This window comes from Cherax quadricarinatus, chromosome 24 (genome assembly GCF_038502225.1).
Source record: "Cherax quadricarinatus isolate ZL_2023a chromosome 24, ASM3850222v1, whole genome shotgun sequence".
Taxonomy (NCBI): Eukaryota; Metazoa; Arthropoda; class Malacostraca; order Decapoda; family Parastacidae; genus Cherax; species Cherax quadricarinatus.
Genome location: NC_091315.1, coordinates 22,272,836 through 22,291,204, shown reverse-complemented (window position 1 = coordinate 22,291,204; position 18,369 = coordinate 22,272,836). Strand labels below are relative to the sequence as shown.

Here is an 18,369-nt window from a genome sequence, read left to right as displayed (position 1 = left end):
TCACCCACCAGCCCGCCACAACCACCCGTACAACCAGCCTATGATGTCCAGTATCCACCAGCAAACCGTATCTGGGATTGGCAGCAAAATCCCAATTTTGTTCCCAGCCCTCACCACTTTGATGACTCGCAAAGTGGAATTCTACCTACCTGTCCCCTTGGAACCACGGCCAATGAACTGGAATTCTTTGAATTATTCTTTGACCAGCCATTGATGGAAATTATTGTCAGGGAAAGTAATAAGTATTTTCAGTACACCATGGCAAATACGATCTTATCACCACAGTCAAGACTACACAGGTGGAAAGAGACGACTGTTGCAGAAATGTATTTGCTTTTTGCAACAATAATGCTTATGCCTCACGTCTATAAGCATAATATAAAAGCATACTGGTCCACAGATCGGCTAATTTGTACCCCATCCTTCAGTGAAATAATACCAGTGAACAGGTTTATCTTACTGTTACGTATGTTGCACTTCTCTGACAAAACCAGGCCTGACAGAAGTGACAGGTTATACAAGATTAGAAATGTTTTCATGTATCTCAAACAAAAGTTCAGGATATACTTTTATCCATTCAAGAATCTTGTAATTGACGAGTCTTTGATTTTGTTCAAAGGTAGACTGTCATTCAAGCAGTATATACCGAGCAAGAGGAACCGCTTTGGTATAAAATTGTTTGTACTCTGTGATTGTGACAGTGGCCTGGTGTTGGATATTGTTGTATACACGGGTAGTAAAACATTGAAAGATACCAAGATGTTATTGGGTATATCAGGTGACGTAGTGAGAAACATGATGGCACCTTATCTTGGTAAGGGCCATACATTATATACCGATAACTGGTACACAAGCCCATTACTCAGTGATTTCATGCGAGTGAACAAGACAGATGTGTGTGGCACAGTGCGTTCTAATCGTAAACATATGCCCAGGCTCAACGCAGGTGTTCGTGGTGATGACGTGCAGGTGTTTACTGCCAATGACATCATGGCATTACGGTGGCATGACAAACGAGATGTCACATTGTTGACAACCATTCACCGTAATGAAATGCAAGACAGTGGCAAAGTTGATCGAGTGACTAATGAACGTATTCGAAAACCAGTGACAGTGATTGATTATACACAAAACATGCGCTTGGTTGACAAGTGTGACATGCAGATTGGTTTTGTTGACTGTGTTCGTAAGAGTTACAAGTGGTACATGAAACTTTTCTTCCATCTCATGGACATTTCAATGCTGAATGCATATAATATGTACCAAATAAAGACTGGTAACAGACCACCGTATGGTGAATTTTGTTTGTCTGTTGTCAGACAACTCATAATGAAGTACCAGGTAACAACACCTGCAATACAACATGGTCCTCGAATTCATCACAATATACCCAAGCGTTTGAGAAGAGAAGGTGATCATTTCATAATACAGCTTCCTTCAACTCAAAAGAAATTTGCTCAGAAGAGATGCATTGTCTGTGCACAAACAAAACGACGGCAACAAAGACGCAAAGACACTCGGTTTATGTGTGAGGAATGTAAGGTGCCTCTGTGCATGGTGCCTTGTTTCAAGGAGTTCCACAAGCTCCAGCAGTTCTAAAACCATGTCCAGTGTTTGTAAATATGTAAATATATGATAGAACATTAGTATTATACAATATTTGTGCATGTTTATTGTAATAAACAACAGTGGTAAACAATAATATGATAATAACTTTAGTGCGGTTATTGTGTTCAATACAGTGAGTTTATATATATACATTATATACAGTATTGGTCTCTCAGGCCCCAAATGTTAGTAGGAATAGAAAAAAATTGGAAAAGAAAAGAAAAAACAACTAAAACAACAAAATAATATAATACGCGTATGTGGAATTCGTCGATGTTGCCGCCACCACATCATTTTCTACAAACTTCTTGGCACTGTATCTCGGTAAGTACTGATCAGATTCTAATTTTTTTTGTTTTATTACCTTCACAAAAATATGCTCTTTAATTCTGTAAGAAAAAATAATTTTTTTTTTTTTCAAAATTTCTTGGACACTGGTGCGTGACTTCAGATTTTGGCCTTGGACCCTGAAAGGGTTAAGAGGGACATCTGTAGCTCTGTTACCAAAATGAATGAAGTAGGTTTTGTTAATGTTTAGTGTAAGTTTGTTAGTCCTCATCCAGGTAGATATTTTCTGTAATTCGGTATTTACAGTATTGGCTAGCGTGACTGGGCTCGGGTGAGAGAAGACGTATGTAGTGTCATCTGCAAAAAGTGTGGGTTTGAGTAATTGCGTAGCATTTGGTAGGTCATTTATGTATAGGAGAAAGAGAAGAGGGCCAAGGACACTTCCCTGTGGGACACCAACTGTAATTGGTTGTGCGGAAGAGCTTGCCCCATTTCCGTACACATATTGGCTTCTGTTGCTGAGGTATGACTTGAGGTAGTTGAGGGAGTGCCCTCTTATACCATAGTGTGACAATTTTACGTGGATCAAGTCATGGTCAACTGTATCAAAAGCTTTACGTAAGTCAATGAAGATCCCCAGTGGGACTTCTTTTTTCTCTACTGCAGTGTATATATGTTCTAGCATGTGTATAATAGCATCATTAGTATTTTTATTAGGTCTGAATCCAAATTGGCAGGGGTTGAGTATGTTTTGGGAGATGAGGTAGGAGTAGATTCGTTTATGAATTAATTTTTCAAAGATTTTTGAGAGAGGGTGTAAATTGGATATTGGCCTATAGTTATTCAACTCTGTTTGGTCTCCTCCTTTATGGATCGGGGTGACCCTTGCTATTTTGAGAACTGTAGGGAAGGTGGAGGATTCAATGGATTTGTTAAAGAGTGTTGCAATGATTGGTGATAGCACTTGTGACACTTTTTTGTATATAAAGGGTGGCAAGGTATTTAAATCTCCTGCCTTGTTTTTTAGTGCGTTGATAATAAGGGAGACTTCGTATGGGTTAGTCGGAGCTAGGAACAGCGTGTTCGGGTAGTTGCCAGTGAGGTAGTCATTTGGTGGGGTATCCGAGCTTGGGATTTTATTGGCAAGGTTTTGTCCTATAGTGGAGAAGAAATCATTGAGTCTGTTTGCTGTTTCTGTTGGTGGGAGTTGGGGTTCATCTGATTTTGCTAATTTTATTTCGCTATGTCGTGATATCTTTTTTGTTCCCAGAATTTCAGATAGGGTTTTCCAGGTCTTTTTTATATCACCTCGTAAGTTGGATAATCTGTTCTCATAATACAATTTTTTTGCCCTTCTTATCAGGCTGGTTAGGATTGATGAGTAACGTTTTGTTTGGTCTCTGGTTATGTGACCCATTCTGTACTGTTTTTCATATCGGTGTTTTGTATTTATGGATTTGAGAATGCTGGGTGTTAGCCAGGGACTGTTCAGTCTCTTAGCTGTCATTTTTTTTTTTTTATTATCACACTGGCCGATTCCCACCAAGGCAGGGTGGCCCGAAAAAGAAAAACTTTCACCATCATTCACTCCATCACTGTCTTGCCAGAAGGGTGCTTTACACTACAGTTTTTAAACTGCAACATTAACACCCCTCCTTCAGAGTGCAGGCACTGTACTTCCCATCTCCAGGACTCAAGTCCGGCCTGCCGGTTTCCCTGAACCCCTTCACAAATGTTACCTTGCTCACACTCCAACAGCACGTCAAGTATTAAAAACCATTCGTCTCCATTCACTCCTATCAAACACACTCACGCACGCCTGCTGGAAGTCCAAGCCCCTCACACACAAAACCTCCTTTACCCCCTCCCTCCAACCTTTCCTAGGCCGACCCCTACCCCGCCTTCCTTCCACTACAGATTGATACACTCTTGAAGTCATTCTGTTTCGCTCCATTCTCTCTACATGTCCGAACCACCTCAACAACCCTTCCTCAGCCCTCTGGACAACAGTTTTGGTAATCCCACACCTCCTCCTAACTTCCAAACTACGAATTCTCTACATTATATTCACACCACACATTGCCCTCAGACATGACATCTCCACTGCCTCCAGCCTTCTCCTCGCTGCAACATTCATCACCCATGCTTCACACCCATATAAGAGCGTTGGTAAAACTATACTCTCATACATTCCCCTCTTTGCCTCCAAGGACAAAGTTCTTTGTCTCCACAGACTCCTAAGTGCACCACTCACCCTTTTTCCCTCATCAATTCTATGATTCACCTCATCCTTCATAGACCCATCCGCTGACACGTCCACTCCCAAATATCTGAATACATTCACTTCCTCCATACTCTCTCCCTCCAATCTGATATCCAATCTTTCATCACCTAATATTTTTGTTATCCTCATAACCTTACTCTTTCCTGTATTCACTTTTAATTTTCTTCTTTTGCACACCCTACCAAATTCATCCACCAATCTCTGCAACTTCTCTTCAGAATCTCCCAAGAGCACAGTGTCATCAGCAAAGAGCAACTGTGACAACTCCCACTTTATGTGTGATTCTTTATCTTTTAACTCCACGCCTCTTGTCAAGACCCTCGCATTTACTTCTCTTACAACCCCATCTATAAATATATTAAACAACCACGGTGACATCACACATCCTTGTCTAAGGCCTACTTTTACTGGGAAATAATTTCCCTCTTTCCTATGTACTCTAACTTGAGCCTCACTATCCTCGTAAAAACTCTTCACTGCTTTCATTAACCTACCTCCTACACCATACACCTGCAACATCTGCCACATTGCCCCCCTATCCACCCTGTCATACGCCTTTTCCAAATCCATAAATGCCACAAAGACCTCTTTAGCCTTATCTAAATACTGTTCACTTATATGTTTCACTGTAAACACCTGGTCCACACACCCCCTACCTTTCCTAAAGCCTCCTTGTTCATCTGCTATCCTATTCTCAGTCTTACTTTTAATTCTTTCAATAATAACTCTACCATACACTTTACCAGGTATACTCAACAGACTTATCACCCTATAATTTTTGCACTCTCTTTTGTCCCCTTTGCCTTTATACAAAGGAACTATGCATGCTCTCTGCCAATCCCTAGGTACCTTACCCTCTTCCATACATTTATTAAATAATTGCACCAACCACTCCAAAACTATATCCCCACCTGCTTTTAACATTTCTATCTTTATCTCATCAATCCCGGCTGCCTTACCCCCTTTCATTTTACCTACTGCCTCACGAACTTCCCCCACACTCACAACTGGCACTTCCTCACTCCTACAAGATGTTATTCCTCCTTGCCCTATACACGAAATCACAGCTTCCCTATCTTCATCAACATTTAACAATTCCTCAAAATATTCCCTCCATCTTCCCAATACCTCTAACTCTCCATTTAATAACTCTCCTCTCCTATTTTTAACTGACAAATCCATTTGTTCTCTAGGCTTCCTTAACTTGTTAATCTCACTCCAAAACTTTTTCTTATTTTCAACAAAATTTGTTGATAACATCTCACCCACTCTCTCATTTGCTCTCTTTTTACATTGCTTCACCACTCTCTTAACCTCTCTCTTTTTCTCCATATACTCTTCCCTCCTTGCATCACTTCTACTTTGTAAAAACTTCTCATATGCTAACTTTTTCTCCCTTACTACTCTCTTTACATCATCATTCCACCAATCGCTCCTCTTCCCTCCCGCACCCACTTTCCTGTAACCACAAACTTCTGCTGAACACTCTAACACTACATTTTTAAACCTACCCCATACCTCTTCGACCCCATTGCCTATGCTCTCATTAACCCATCTATCCCCCAATAGCTGTTTATATCTTTCCCTAACTGCCTCGTCTTTTAGTTTATAAACCTTCACCTCTCTCTTCCCTGATGCTTCTATTCTCCTTGTATCCCATCTACCTTTTACTCTCAGTGTAGCTACAACTAGAAAGTGATCTGATATATCTGTGGCCCCTCTATAAACATGTACATCCTGAAGTCTACTCAACAGTTTTTTATCTACCAATACATAATCCAACAAACTACTGTCATTTCGCCCTACATCATATCTTGTATACTTATTTATCCTCTTTTTCTTAAAATATGTATTACCTATAACTAAACCCCTTTCTATACAAAGTTCAATCAAAGGGCTCCCATTATCATTTACACCTGGCACCCCAAACTTACCTACCACACCCTCTCTAAAAGTTTCTCCTACTTTAGCATTCAGGTCCCCTACCACAATTACTCTCTCACTTGGTTCAAAGGCTCCTATACATTCACTTAACATCTCCCAAAATCTCTCTCTCTCCTCTGCATTCCTCTCCTCTCCAGGTGCATACACGCTTATTATGACCCACTTCTCGCATCCAACCTTTACTTTAATCCACATAATTCTTGCATTTACACATTCATATTCTCTTTTCTCCTTCCATAACTGATCATTCAACATTACTGCTACCCCTTCCTTTGCTCTAACTCTCTCAGATACTCCAGATTTAATCCCATTTATTTCCCCCCACCGAAACTCCCCTACCCCCTTCAGCTTTGTTTCGCTTAGGGCCAGGACATCCAACTTCTTTTCATTCATAACATCAGCAATCATCTGTTTCTTGTCATCTGCACTACATCCACGCACATTTAAGCATCCCAGTTTTATAAAGTTTTTCTTCTTCTCTTTTTTAGTAAATGTCTACAGGAGAAGGGGTTACTAGCCCATTGCTCCCAGCATTTTACTCGCCTCATACGACACGCATGGCTTACGGAGGAAAGATTCTTTTCCACTTCCCCATGGACAATAGAAGAAATAAAGAAGAACAAGAGCTATGTAGAAAAAGGAGAAAAACCTAGATGTATGTATATATATATGCATGTGCATGTCTGGGAAGTGTGACCAAAGTGTAAGTTGGAGTAGCAAGATATCCCTGTTATCTAGTGTGTTTATGAGACAGAAAAAGACACCAGCAATCCTACCATCATGCAAAACAGTTACAGGTTTCTGTTTCACAGTCATCTGGCAGGACGGTAGTACTTCCCTGGGTGGTTGCTGTCTACCAACCTACTACCTTATCTACCAACCTACTACCTTATACCTGTCATCTGTTTAGTTTTTTTAGGGCAGTGCTTGTTATAGAGGTATTGGGTCTTTTTTAGAAAATTATTAAAACATTCGTCAATATCTGTATAGATTTCTAGCTCAGTGTGCCAGTTAATGTTTGTTACTGCTGTTGTGAAGTTATTAATGGCTGCCTCATTGTGAAGTCTGAAGGTGACTTTAGTAGTGTCTTGGGGTAATTTACCAAGAGTTGTTATGAGGAAAGTAGGGTAGTGGTCTGTGGTATTATCTGTAATTATGCCTGATTTTAAAGGGGATATGGTGTTGGTCCAGATGTGGTCAAGTAGGGAAACACTAGTCTCCGTAACTCTTGTAGGTTTTGTTATTGTTGGTAGCAACATGCAGTTACTCATTGTGTTTGTGAATTCAGTAACGTGTGGGTCCTGGTCTTGCAGGAGATTTATAATTATTTATAATTTTATAATTATGTCAATTTTTATACTGTGGGTGTATGTATCATGTTTATATGTTATGTAGCATCTTTATTATATAATTTTGAGAAAAATATCATAGATGGATTAATGGAAATGTCTATATTAACGTAATATACGACATTTAATGCACCCAAGAGATTACATGTATTATTATTAATATGCCATCAAGAATAGGGAGACTCTCAGTGATTTTAATGTGTACCTGCATGCCAGCACACTGTGTAAGTATATTTAGGTACAGGTACACATAAGTATAATTATCAGAGTACGTACATATAAAATAAGCAATAACTTTAAAACACTTGAAATTTTGGAAAGTTTCCAGACATGGAAAACGTAAACAAACTGGGTGGGGCGCACCATATTAGAAAGACAGGGAGCCGTATAGCAAGTTTTGGTCATAATTTGAAATCGCCGTATTAGCGGAACACTGTAAGATAAATGCCATAAAGAGGGGCCCTACTGTATTTTTTGAATGCAGTGATTGGAAAAAATCTATGTCTGAATCAAAATCTAAATACAGTGGAACCTCAGCTTACGAGTGTCCCAACATAAGAGCTTTTCAAGATATGAGCTGCTGCTCGGTCGATTTTATGCTCTGAGTTACGAGCCAACATCCGAGTTACAAGCGAGCTTCCCCTGCTTCCTCCTCAACCCACAACCTTCACACCTCGCTTGTCGATCTATGATTTCATGCTTTAATTCCATGGACATCATCATCTTTTTCTTCTCAGCACTGTCCTTTGCACTTACTTTCATAGGACCCATGGTTATAAAAAAAAGAAATTTGGCAAAATAACTCTACAAAATGCAAGCAAAACATGAGAGAAATGCTTCCACGGTGAGGTAAACAGTGCACTGAGTTGGCAGTGTTCTGAAGCTCCTCATTATTATTATTATTATTATTATTATTATTAATTTACAGTGGACCCCCGGAATACGTAATATTTGGAATAAGTAACGTTTTTTTTCGTCAAAATATTGGCTCGAGGATCATCACTGAACTTGGAATAAGTCATTCGTCCAGAACGTGTCCACGCCGCCTGAGTGGCCCCAACACTCCATGTATAGCCAGTGTGCCATTGTTTACCAGCCAGTGAGGACAATCCCACACGCTCATACAATACATTTTGCATTATTCCATTCTTTTTAGTGCTTGTAACTGCTAAATAAACCACCATGGGCCCAAAAAAAGCTTCTAGTGCCAGCCCTTTGGTAAAGAGGGTAAGAAACACTATAGAATTCTAGAAAGAGATCAATGCAAAATATGAAAGTGGAGTGCGTGTCGCTGAGCGGGCCAGGTTGTACAGTATAACAAACCCCATACAACCATCACTTCTATCGTAGCCAAGAAAAAGGAAATCAAGGAAGCTATTGTTGCAAAAGGTGCAAATATGCTTAAAAACAAAGATCGCAAATACTGGAAGATGTGGAGACTTTGTTGTTGGCGTGGATCAATGAGAAACAATTATCAGGTGATAATGTTATGCAGTCAATAATATGTGAAAAGGCAAGGCAGTTGCATGATGATCTCATAAAGAAAATGCCTGGAACTAGTGCTGATAGTGGTGAATTTAAGGCCAGCAAAGGCTAGTTTGAGAGATTTAAGAATCATAGTGGTATACATAGTATACATAGTGTGATAAGGCATGGTGAGGCTGCCAGTTCTGACAAAAAATCGACTGATTAATATGTTCAGGACTTCAAGGGGTACATAGAGGCTGAAAAATTCAAACCCCAACGAGTGTTCAATTGTGACGAAACAGGCCTCTTTTAGAAGAAAATGCCAAAGAGGACCTACATTATTCAGGAGGAAAAGGCACTCCTAGGACACAAACCTATGAAAGACAGGCTAAATCATGTTTTGTAGTAATGAGAGTGGGGATTTCAAAGTGAAGCCTTTACTCGTGTATCACTCTGAAAATCCCAGTGTGTTCAAGAAAAACAGTGTCGTCATGAGTAAATTGTGTGTGATGTGGAAGGCTAACAGTAAGGTATGGGTCACGAGGGACATTTTCCTTGATTGGTTCCATGATGTGTTTGACCCCAGTGTGAAAAAATGCCTCATGAAAAATAAATTTGAACTCAAGTGCCTCCTGGTAATGGACAATTCTCCTGCTTATCCTCCAGACTTGGAAGAGCAAATGGTGCAGGAATTTCGTTTCATCAAAGTGAAGTTCTTGCCCCCTAATACCATTCCTCTCCTCCAGCCCATGGACCAGCAGGTCATTTCAAATTTCAAAAAACTGTACACCAAAGCAGTGTTTCAAAAGTGCTTTGAAGTGACCTCAGACACATGAATTGACCCTAAGAGAGTTCTGGAAAGATTCCTTCAGTATCCTCAATTGCATAAACCTTATAGGTAAGGGAGTGACTTCCAGGACTTTGAACTCTGCATGGAGAAAATTTTGGCCACAATGTGTACAAGAGAGGGATTTTGAAGGGTTTGGGGCTGACCCTGAGGAGCCTATGCCAGTTGTGCAAAGTATTGTGGCATTGGGGAATTCCATGGGGTCCGATGTGAGTTTAGAGGATGTGGAAGAGTTGGTGGAAGACCATGATGAAGAGCTAACCACTACAGAGCTGCAAGATTTTCATCTGCAACAGCAACAGACCACAGCTCAGGAAATTGCTTCAGAGGAGGAGGAAGAGAGATGGAGAAGGTGCCTTCTTCAAAGATTAAGGACATCTGTACAATGTGGACAAAGGTGCAAACATTTATGGATGAACCTCACCCTGACAAAGCTGCTGCAGGCTGTGTTGGCAACATGTACAATGACAATGTTGTGTCCCATTTTAGGGAAGCTTTAAAGAAATGCCAAAAACAGATCTCTTTGGAACACTTTTTTGAGTGACAGGGGTCCAGAGACTCTCAAGCTGGTCCTAGTGGCATTAAAAAACAAAGAAAGGAAGTAACCCAGGAAAAGGACTTGGTACCTGAAGTCTTTATGGAAGGGAATTCCCCTTCCAAACAATAGTACACCTCCACCCTCTCCCCTCCTCCAGTCTCATCACTCATCAGTAAGTCTTCAATAAAGGTAAATGTCATTTTAGTAATCTTTTATTCGGCATGTCTCATTGTTTTCTGTGTAGGGAAATGTATATTTCATTAAAAAAATTATTTTTTTAATACTTTTGGGTGTCAAGAGTGGATTAATTGGATTTCCATTATTTCTTATGGGGAAAATTAATTCGGAATTCGTCAGATTCGTGTTTAGTCACTCTCTCTGGAACGGATTAATTACGAAAACCGGGGGTCCACTGTATTATCATTTTTTTTTTTTTTCAACAAATCGGCCGTCTCCCACCAAGGCAGGGTGACCCAAAAAAGAAAGAAAATCCCCAAAAAGAAAATACTTTCATCATCATTCAACACTTTCACCACACTCACACATTATCACTGTTTTTGCAGAGGTGCTCAGAATACAACAGTTTAGAAGCATACACATATAAAGATACACAACATATCCCTCCAAACTGCCAATATCCCAAACCCCTCCTTTAAAGTGCAGGCATTGCACTTCCCATTTCCAGGACTCAAGTCCGACTATATGAAAATAACCGGTTTCCCTGAATCCCTTCACTAAATATTACCCTGCTCACACTCCAACAGATCGTCAGGTCCCAAGTACCATTCGTCTCCATTCACTCCTATCTAATACGCTCACGCACGCTTGCTGGAAGTCCAAGCCCCTTGCCCACAAAACCTCCTTTACCCCCTCTCTCCAACCCTTTCGAGGATGACCCCTACCCCGCTTTCCTTCCCCTATAGATTTATATGCTTTCCATGTCATTCTACTTTGATCCATTCTCTCTAAATAACCAAACCACCTCAACAACCCCTCTTCTGCCCTCTGACTAATACTTTTATTAACTCCACACCTTTTCCTAATTTCCACACTCCGAATTTTCTGCATAATATTTACACCACACATTGCCCTTAACCCTTTGACTGTCGCAACCCCCAATCCTGAGGTGTCTCCTGGTGTCGCAAAATTTAAAAAAAAAAAAATTATTTTATCTTATGAAATGATAGAGCATCTTTTCCCGATTGTAATGACACCAAAAAAACGAAATTTGATGGAAAACTGACGGAATTATGCTCTCGCAAAGTTAGCAACCTCGGCGCTGTTTACAAATCAGCGATTTCGCCCACTTTGAGCCCTATTTTCGGCTAATTCTATTGTTTCAGTCGCCCAAACTCATAGCTATTTCTTTAGAACTCTATTTTTCCTATCGATTGAGTACAAGAAACTGCCCATTTACCGATTTCAACTACGTGGTCAGAAATTTGCAATTTGGCCAATTTCACGAAAACTAAAAAATATGACAATTTCAAAATAAGGTCCAGAATGAACAATGCAGACATTCCTGGCTCTAAAATAACATTTTCATTGTTCATCAGTCATGTCTCCAGGCCCCTCTGATATTACTCTTGCTTTCTATTTTGAATTTTTATTCAAACAAAAAATAGAAGACTTACTATTATGCAGACTACTGCAATACAGTGGACCCCCGGTTAACGATTTTAATCCGTGCAAGAGGGCTCATCGTTATGCGAAATAATCGTTATGCGAATGAATTTTCCCCATAAGAAATAATGGAAATCAAATTAATCCGTGCAAGACGCCCAAAAGTATGAAAAAAATTTTTTTTTACCACATGAAATGTTAATTTTAATACACACAAACTGAAAAAGGCATGCACAATTAAATGACACTTACTTTTATTGAAGATCTGGTGATGATTGATGGGATGGGAGGAGGGGAGAGCATTATCTTCTTACTGTTTAGAAGGGGAATCCCCTTCCATTACGACTTGAGGTAGCAAGTCCTTTTCCGGGGTTACTTCCCTTCTTCTTTTAATGCCACTAGGACCAGCTTGAGAGTCACTGGACCTCTGTCGCACAACAAATCTGTCCATAGAGCTCTGTACCTCCCGTTCCTTTACGATTTGTCTAAAATGGGCCACAACATTGTCATTGAAATAGTCACCAGCACGGCTTGCAACAGCTGTGTCAGGGTGATTTTCATCTATAAAGGTTTGCAGTTCAACCCACTGTGCACACATTTCCTTAATCTTTGAAGTAGGCACAATGGATTCCACAACTGGCATAGGCTTCTCAGGGTTAGCCCCAAACCCTTCAAAATCTTTCTTAATTTCCATACTAATTCTCACCCTTTTTACCACAGGGTTGGCACTAGAAGCTTTCTTGGGGCCCATGGTCACTTATTTTCCAGAAACAGCACCGAAAACACTGTAATAATACGAAATATTCCGAGTGTATGCTTGGATGTTACCGCGGAGGCTGGCTGGTAAACAATGGGACGGCCGGCACATGTGAGGCTGGCTGAGGGCACATTGGACGCGTCTCGGACGAAAATCGGTAAGCGGGTTTTTAATCGGTATGCGCGGCAAAAATTTTGCGATAAAAGTAATCGGTATGCGGAAAAATCGCTATGTGATGCCATCGTTATGCGGGGGTCCACTGTACTGTAATAATTGTATAAATAACATCAACCCATTCATGACTGCATATTAGAATGGCTAGTTGGACATTTATTGGACAATGGCATCATTTGTTTACTTTTGAACATTGGCAAAAATCAAACATTTCCCCTACTTTGATCTCCATTTCTAGGTTCTTTTTATAGTAAAATCAATTAAAATCACCTCTATTTCTATAATATGTTTTCCATTCTATCAAATGAGACCAAGAAAACGAGAATACAACCATAATTACTATATGAAAATAGACCACAAAGTCGGCATTTTAATTAAAAAAAACGGTCGGAGTTTTTTTTTTCTCATTATGCACTGCGTGCTCCAGGACTTTTTTTATATGGTGCACACTGACCACACAGACCCATTCTCTCACATGTGGGCCTACCAGCTTTCTCCTGCTTGATTTGAAGCAGCTAGAATTTATGAGTATATATATGTCAAACACGGTACCTCGTAAGACGTATATATACAGCCGCGACAGTCAAAGGGTTAAACAGGACATCTCCACTGCCTCCAACCGTCTCCTCGCTGCTGCATTTACCAAGCTTCACACCCATATAAGAGTGTTGGTACTACTATACTTTCATATATTCCCTTCTTTGCCTCCATAGATAATGTTTTTTGACTCCACATATACCTCAACGCACCACTCACCTTTTTTCCCTCATCAATTCTATGATTAACCTCATCATTATTATTATTATTATTATTATTATTATTATTATTATTATTATTATTATTATTATTATTATTATTATTATAATTATTAATTTAGGGAACTGGAGCACAGATCAATTCCTTAGATCAAGAGCCCCTCACCAGCATCAAGGAACTTTGATGCTGGTGAGGGGCTCTTGATCTAGGGAATTGGATCTGTGCTCCAGTTCCCTAAATTAAGCATAATAATAATTGTAATAATAATAATAATGAGTGAGCTTCAGTCCCCTAAATTAACAATAATAACGAGGAGCTTCAGAACACCACCACTAGTTGGCGCAGCGAATGCCAAAACATCCCCTGAGCAGTGGAAGCATTTCTCTTGTGCCTTGCTTGCATTTTGTAGTTATTTTGCCAAATTTCTTTTTTCTAACCATGGGTCCTAAGAAAGTAAGTGCAAAGGACAGTGCTGAGAAGAAAATGATGATGATGTTCATGGAATTAAAGCATGAAATCATAGATAAACACAAGTGAGGTGGAGGTGTGCAGGTTGTGGTTTTGGGCCACTGACACCATACGCTGTTCTGCCTATCTCTTCTCCCAGGTAAATATGTATGTACACTTTATAAAACCATTTATTTCTTTACATTCTCTATTATGTTTTTATACAATATTTCTTATTTATAAATACGTACATTGTTTCAGTGTTTTCCTTATGAAACTAGTGATCTAGTGGAGTTAGCCTCACAAACACTCCGTTTTCAGAAGGGGAAGAATGGGAAGATATGGTCAGTGAGTGCGGGAGCAGCAATGGCCACCACTGCCCATCACATGACATTTTTTATTCATTCTAGAGTACATACATATCATGTTTCTGTGTGATTTATATTGTTTATTATGTCATATAGATGAACTGTGATAGATAAATATGCTGTAGAGTTGATGTTAGCATCATATTGAAGTACAGTGGACCCCCGGTTAACGATTTTAATCCGTGCAAGAGGGCTCATCGTTATGCGAAATAATCGTTATGCGAATTAATTTTCCCCATAAGAAATAATGGAAATAAAATTAATCCGTGCAAGACGCCCAAAAGTATGAAAAAAAATTTTTTTTACCACATGAAATGTTAATTTTAATACACACAAACTGAAAAAGGCATGCACAATTACATGACACTTACTTTTATTGAAGATCTGGTGATGATTGATGGGATGGGAGGAGGGGAGAGCATTATCTTCTTACTGTTTAGAAGGGGAATCCCCTTCCATTAGGACTTGAGGTAGCAAGTCCTTTTCTGGGGTTACTTCCCTTCTTCTTTTAATGCCACTAGGACCAGCTTCAGAGTCACTGGACCTCTGTCGCACAACAAATCTGTCCATAGAGCTCTGTACCTCCCGTTTCTTCAAGACTTTCCTAAAATGGGCCATAACATTGTCATTGAAATAGTCACAAGCACGGCTTGCAACAGCTGTGTCAGGGTGATTTTCATCTATAAAGGTTTGCAGTTCAAACCACTCTGCACACATTTCCTTAATCTTTGAAGTAGGCACAATGGATTCCACAACTGGCATAGGCATCTCAGGGTTAGCCCCAAACCCTTCAAAATCTTTCTTAATTTCCATACTAATTCTCACCCTTTTTACCACAGGGTTGGCACTAGAAGCTTTCTTGGGGCCCATGGTCACTTATTTTCCAGAAACACCACCGAAAACACTGTAATAATACGAAATATTCCGAGTGTATGCTTGGATGTTACCGCGGAGGCTGGCTGGTAAACAATGGGACGGCCGGCACATGTGAGGGCACATTGGACGCGTCTCGGACGAAAATCGGTATGCGGGTTTTTAATCGGTATGCGGGGCAAAAATTTTGCGATAAAAGTAATCGTTATGCGGAAAAATCGCTATGCGATGCCATCGTTATGCGGGGGTCCACTGTAGTATTTTGTCCTGCCTCCCTAGAGCAGGAATTCCGCTGGAACGGATTAACGGCATTTCAGTTAATTTAAATGAGGAAAATTGATTTGATAAACGAGCAAATTGAGTTACGAGCTAGATCACAGAATGGATTAAACTCGCAAGTCGAGGTTCCACTGTACCATAGAAAACAAATAAGAGTGAATATTATAATTTAAAAAATTATTCAGTATGTTTTTACAAACTTCTGTATTTTCAGTCAACCATTCTCCATTCTGAATATACAAAATACTGTACCTATTGAGAGTTCTGGACAATATTACTTTATTTATTCAAGATAATGCAGCATTTATATTCTAAAGAAAAGTGGAACAGTATACTACAGTATTTGGTACAGCATACTTTGCACCCATTTTCCAAATTTATCACACAATCTGGAAAAGAAATCTTGGAATAAAGGTTTTCTTTTATCCACAATGAGCCACAATAGATTTTAATATTAAAGTGTTTTTTATTTTCACTAATTAATTTAAAATTTCTAAATACTACTGTATTAAATACAGTAATGAACTGCTTACCGTCTCAGGAATTCATCATAAGCATCTCTCCTAATAGTATGCGTTGTCACCAAATTATGTTGAGCCAGAAGCCATCGAATATCATCCGTCAGGGCCCCATAGAGGCACCGCTCACCATCAAAAGTATTGGCTTCACATCGGGCACCAGCACCAATCAGATACTCCACTATTTGCTTGTGCCCACATAAACACGCATAATACCTGAAGGAATATTTCATGATTATGAACTTTAAGTGAACAGAGCAAACAAGTTACTAAAAGATGACCAATCTAAAAAAAAAATTACAAACCAAAAAACCTAATAAAGTGAATGGAACATAAGCTAACAATACAGTATTTTACTCTGAACAACGTTATTTTATATGAAGCAGCATTTTAGTTATTGCAATAAGATAGCACTGAAGTTACAGCCCTGAAAATGGCGCTGTATGAAAAAAAAAAGTGAAGCAGATTGAAGAACTTATGGAAAAAATAGGGTTACATTTCAAAGACTCCTATAAATGCCAAAGAATTTTTTAAAAATTTCTTATTCCGTAAAAACCGATGACGTTTTTGACACCTTGCAGGCGGATATTGTTGTTTATTGAGCTAGAAACGTATATCATGGACTCAAATCTGAAATAAGAACTTAGTGACAAAATAAATTAACTTATTGAGGCCTAGGGAAGCAGGTGTTTGATGCAGCATACCATCCATTCTATCCAGAGAACTGGGCAAGGTGTTCAGTTTAGAGAAAACAGAGAAGGCTAATATGCCTGTAAGGCTAATATGCCTGTAAGTCTGAGTCATCAGTAAATGAGTACATCACAAAAATGAGTACATCTGCAAAAAGGAAGTAAAAACAAAAAGTTTACCCTAGCTTCAACTCTTTGTTTCTCCTAACTGAAGATGTCTGTTTCTCCTCACTGAAGCTGTAGCAGTGTTGGAGATGGTTATGTACCTCATGTGAGCACTAGACAGCTGTGGTTTATCTGTTATCTGATGCCAGTCAAACTTTATTTCCACATAATACGTACATCATTTGCACAAAATCAGATGACATTACAATAACACGGAAAGCTCTAAATTGTGGCAGGGAAGACTTTTATCCTGCCTAAAATGCTTTGTCCTTTTGCTTGTTGATAGAGAAGTTCTTTGGAAGCAAACATCTGACTGACCATCAGCTGATGGCTGTTGGTCAGTCACCTGTTGAGGTTCAGAGGGCCATTACAGAATATGCCATACTGAGACAGAGTCAGTAACCAGCTTTTCCCAAGCTAGTTAAATCTGAATAGAAAAGTTTCCATGCCTGAGCCATCTTTTTTTAAATTTTTATGGGATCATAATCAAGTTTTACAGTGTCCTATTTAAATTTATACCACAATTTCTCAACTGTGTTATCATAAAAACATGCTGTTTAAATGTGTTCAACTGGAAGGTCTACTGTACCATAATATATAATGTTAAGTACCATCACTCAAAATGTTATTAATACTGTATGAAAAACTAATCTTACAGAAAATAATTTAAATGTATTTTGAAATTAAATGTAAACAGTAGGTTGGTAGACAGCAACCGCCCAGGGAGGTACTACCGTCCTGCCAAGTGAGTGTAAAACGAAATCCTGTAATTGTTTTACATGATGGTAGGATTGCTGGTGTCCTTTTTTCTGTTTCACAAACATGCAAGATTTCAGGTACGTCTTGCTACTTCTACTTACACTTAGGTCACACTACACATACATGTGCAAGCATATATATATACATACCCCTCTGGGTTTTCTTCTATTTTCTTTCTAGTTCTTGTTCTTGTCTATTTCCTATTATCTCCATGGGGAAGTGGATCAGAATTCTTCCTCCGTAAGCAATGCGTGTTGTAAGAGTCGACTAAAATGCCAGGAGCAAGGTGCTAGTAACCCCTTCTCCTGTATATATTACTAAATGTAAAAGGAGAAACTTTTGTTTTTCCTTTTGGGCCACCCCACCTCGGTGGGATATGGCCGGTGTGTTGAAAGAAAGAAGTTATGCAAAAATTAAACGTTATATACAGTAGGACCTCTAGTCACAACCATAATTCGTTCCAAAACTCTGGTCACGACCTAATTTGGTCATGACCCAAACTTAATTTCCCCATTGGATTGTATGTAAATACAATTAATCCATTCCAGACCCCTACAAACTGTATGTAAATATTGTTTTATTAAGATTTTTAAGCACAAAAAAAAAGTTAATTATACCATAAAATGGACAGTGTAA

General features: G+C 39.2%; 2 protein-coding genes across 3 annotated transcripts in view; one reads left to right on the top strand and one right to left on the bottom strand.

The window, feature by feature from the left end:
• The window catches only part of LOC128690846 (ras-related protein Rab-7L1), a 115,074-nt gene that overhangs the window by 40,525 nt on the left and 56,180 nt on the right, over positions 1 to 18,369 (top strand). The window lies entirely within an intron of this gene.
• LOC128690845 (ankyrin repeat and BTB/POZ domain-containing protein 1) overlaps positions 1 to 18,369 on the bottom strand; it is a 91,910-nt gene that overhangs the window by 69,857 nt on the left and 3,684 nt on the right. Inside the window, exon 3 of the mRNA XM_053779593.2 lies at positions 16,136 to 16,336. Coding sequence (XP_053635568.1) covers positions 16,136 to 16,336 — 201 coding nt within the window. The remainder of the gene's footprint in view (positions 1 to 16,135; positions 16,337 to 18,369) is intronic.